We start from the raw sequence: 3,726 nt of genomic DNA, 5'->3' as shown, positions 1-3,726 counted from the left end.
AGAGTGGAGATCTCTTTCTGACCAAATCACGTTTTCTTGTGTAAGGGAAGTTGGTAGAGGATTCTTGTAGCCATAGGATCCAAGGATCATTCCAAACGATTATGCTGAGGCCTTGCCCTACAAGAAAGCATCTATGCCTAATAGAATTTTCTTGTAGTAACCAATATCATGAAAATGACATATTCAATGCTCGAGGTTCTCACTATAGCAATATGTCAAAAAATTTGCCATTTGAAATCTTTGATGGAATGACTTTTTTTGTGTTTTGATGGTAAAATTTAGCATATACCCCTTTTAGCATCCTTAATGGGAATGCTCTAAAAGAGGTGATTGGTAGACAGCTGCATCCATAGTTTTTGAGAAATTGAGGGCCTGTTTTGTAAGAGATTTTTAGTAACGTTGCTATTTTTTTGTGAAAATATGTGTGGATAAAAAAATGTATAGAAATATGTGTAATATTGTTTAAATACTAAAAATTATTGTTTAAACAACAGTAACAAACACTCCCTGATTCTCGTGCTCGAACCCATAACATGCTAGTTGGGCAAATAGCACTTGCCATTGCACCAAAATCTAGCCCCTTTTATTACTAATTCACAGGGAAACAAGAAATTCTATATAGAGAGTAAAAATTGAAATGAATGAGCAAAATATATTTTGATAATAATTTTACTTCGTAGTGTGATGGGAAAATGTATTGCATACATTGTAGAGGTAATTTTTGACAAAATATTGTTTTCAGTCTTAAAATTGACATGAAGTTCAGTTTTCATCCTTAAACTATACAAAGTTTTTTCCCCCTAAACTATTGAAAACATTATACTTTATGTCATTTGTACATTCCGTTGATTTTTTATCCTATGTATCTAACAAAATGCTTGGGTGAAATTACTTAATTTGATGTGCAACACTAATAAGTAAATGGTCTTGCTAACGGGTGCTCTTAGGGTAATGGTTAACAATCTATTTTAGAAAAGTTTTGATAGAACTTTTATGGGAAATAGAAAAATTGTCAAAACATTAATTTTTTTTTTTCCCATAAAAACATTTTTTAAATGAAATATTTTTCTTTTCCCATAAATAAATAGTTATTTCTCAAAAATAAATAAATAAAGAGTTATTCTAGGATCACAACTTTTGTTTGATAACTTTTTGTCACAGCTCTGATATTATCAACTGTAAATGATTGTCTATCACTTTCACATAGATACCCCACTTTTTATCTATCACTCACAATCGACCACATTTGTGGCACAAATGTTGTTCACAAATTTTTCTCATAAATATATAAATAAAACATTTCTCAATGTGATCCATAGTCTGAAAGTAAATATGGCATGTGATGAAATTGGATTACACATGATTTGAAAAAGCAACTGCCTTCTGGCATGAATTCTGATGCAATGGAAAACCGTAATTGTTCAGGGAAATCTGGTAACTTTCACAGATGACAAACCATGATGTATCGGCATAGAACTTCTTAGGAAACACACAATCGTGTAGTTACTGCTCATTGAAAAGAGGCTCAAGGTTGAAGGAGTCAATGAATAGAGACTGCAAAAGAACCATGGCCTTTTTCACATTCATGTCATTATAAAACCCTTTCCATTAAGTTATTGAATTGTTCCTGTACAGCCATCTACTTTAAGATAAGTTAAAAAGACTATTTTAAAATTTTAAATTATTGTGATACTCATCAGACATTGTCAAAAATAGACAAATGTTCTAGACCATGATAAAGATTTAGAAAATAACTAAGATTTTCCATTTTGCTATCTCTATCAAAGCTAATTGGTCCTTAACAGTTATCAAGAGGGACACGATTTGCTAATAAATTTAAAAGATATTTTAACGACAGCCGGCCATCTTCAGTGGACTTTGTTGCTGCTTGTGTCACTTCCTATGTCTCTGCATCAGCAAAACTAAGAAGACTATTGAGGTTTTCACATAGAAAGAGCGTTATATATAGAACCATGATCTTCATTCTTCAACCACAAAACCAACCAAAAACTATCTTTTACAATCTTGTACTCTCTCAAAAACAGGAGTTTCTAGCAGCCATGATGAATTCATCAAACTCACCCCTCTACCTGCTATCTTGCCTTCTAATGTTACTGCTTCTCCCGGTGCCTTCCCTATCGGCTGACCCTGATTCGTTGCAGGACTTCTGTGTTGCAGATTTGAATGCATCCATATCAATCAACGGATTTCCTTGCATACCTGCCTCAAAAGTTAATGCAAGTGATTTTTTCTTTGATCTGAGCAAAGAGGGTGTCACTAACACATCAAACTTAAACGTCAGTGTCACTCCTGCAAATGTCCTTGCATTTCCTGCTGTCAACACTCTTGGGATTTCAATGAACCGTGTAGACCTTGATCTTGGAGGACTTAATCCACCACACTCTCACCCTCGTGCAACTGAGATGGGTTTGGTCGTTGAAGGGAGCATCCTTGTGGGGTTTGTGACAACTTCCAATGTGTATTACTCTAAGGTTTTGACTCCTGGAGAGGTCTTTGTCATTCCTAGGGGACTCGTACACTTCCAAAAGAATGTTGGAAGCAAGAAAGGTATTGTCTTCACTTCTTTCAATAGTCAAATGCCAGGGGTTGTGATTGCCTCAACAACCCTCTTTGGTTCACAACCCCCAATGCCTAATGAAGTGTTAACTCAGGCGTTCCAAGTAGACGATGCTGTTGTCAATAGCATAAAATCCAAATTTGGTTCTTAAGCCATGGCCTTCCTGATAAGGTCCCTTTGATTTGAAGATTGCGTAATAATACTATTGAGATTACTTGCCTCCCTTTGTTGGGCTGTGTTATTCAGGTTATCCGTGTATGTTGTTTTGATTATTGATTGATTTTATAAAAAATCGTTATTGTTATTGATTGATTTTGTGATACCTATGTTGTTATGTTTATTGATGAATTTTATGATAAATGTTTTCACCTGTGAGTTGAAGTATTGTGTTCTAAATAACACATTTGAAACTCCCTCACTGTATAAAAATACCTCGAAGAATATACCTCTGAATTTGGATACAATAATCTGAAAGTGTCCTGTATCAAACCCCACATACAATGACAGCAGATTGTCACAGAGTATTTATAGATCAAATTAATTTTCATTTAGTTTCATTTTAAGTGGAGAGTAATGATTCAAATTGGCTTTAAGGGTTTCTCTCAAAAAAATAATAAATATAGTCTCCTATGGCTTTTTTTTAGGGAATCCTATGGCATTTGTTAATTGCTAATTGTAGTGAGGCGATTGATGTTAGTTTGGGTTATTAAACATATATGACATAGTCTGACCAAAACATTTGGAGGCACTAAAATAGTTTTTTTTTTTTTTTGTTGTTGCAATTTTCATTATATTGGTTGCACTAAGTTTCTCATTATATTGCTATTACGTATATAATTTTGAAAATCACTATTGGATACTACATATACAATATCAATTCACAATTATTATTTGTGAAATTCTACTAAATATAACACAAAATAAAATAATACATTGGTCAAATAGAATATCTTAAATTTAATGGGGATAGGTGCATGGGATCATTCAGCCCAATTACAGTTTGTTACGTTCAATATCTTCGCATACAAAATATATGAATAGAAACAATGTAACAAATATGCTTACTAGTTCAGAGAAAAAATAACAGTAAAATTCTAAACAATTTAATTTATATGGAAAGCTAACGAAAGCAAAATCTAATTTTGATT

At 33.1% G+C, this 3,726-nt stretch overlaps 1 protein-coding gene across 1 annotated transcript; it reads left to right on the top strand.

Moving 5' to 3' along the window:
* The first annotated feature begins 1,958 nt into the window (after positions 1-1,958).
* LOC142630710 (germin-like protein subfamily T member 1) lies at positions 1,959-2,890 on the top strand. Its single transcript, XM_075804738.1, has one exon. It carries the CDS (start codon positions 1,974-1,976, stop codon positions 2,727-2,729), a length of 756 nt encoding a protein of 251 aa, XP_075660853.1. The 5' UTR covers positions 1,959-1,973; the 3' UTR covers positions 2,730-2,890.
* The last annotated feature ends 836 nt before the right edge of the window (positions 2,891-3,726 follow it).

Source organism: Castanea sativa, chromosome 4 (assembly GCF_040712315.1).
Source record: "Castanea sativa cultivar Marrone di Chiusa Pesio chromosome 4, ASM4071231v1".
Taxonomy (NCBI): Eukaryota; Viridiplantae; Streptophyta; class Magnoliopsida; order Fagales; family Fagaceae; genus Castanea; species Castanea sativa.
The sequence above is the reverse complement of the archived record's forward strand: the minus strand, read 5'-3'. Positions and strand labels throughout refer to the sequence as shown.

Bases quoted from the DNA above. Each gene is read 5' to 3' on its own strand.
- LOC142630710 (XM_075804738.1), top strand. From the start codon at position 1,974: ATGATCTTCATTCTTCAACCACAAAACCAACCAAAAACTATCTTTTAC.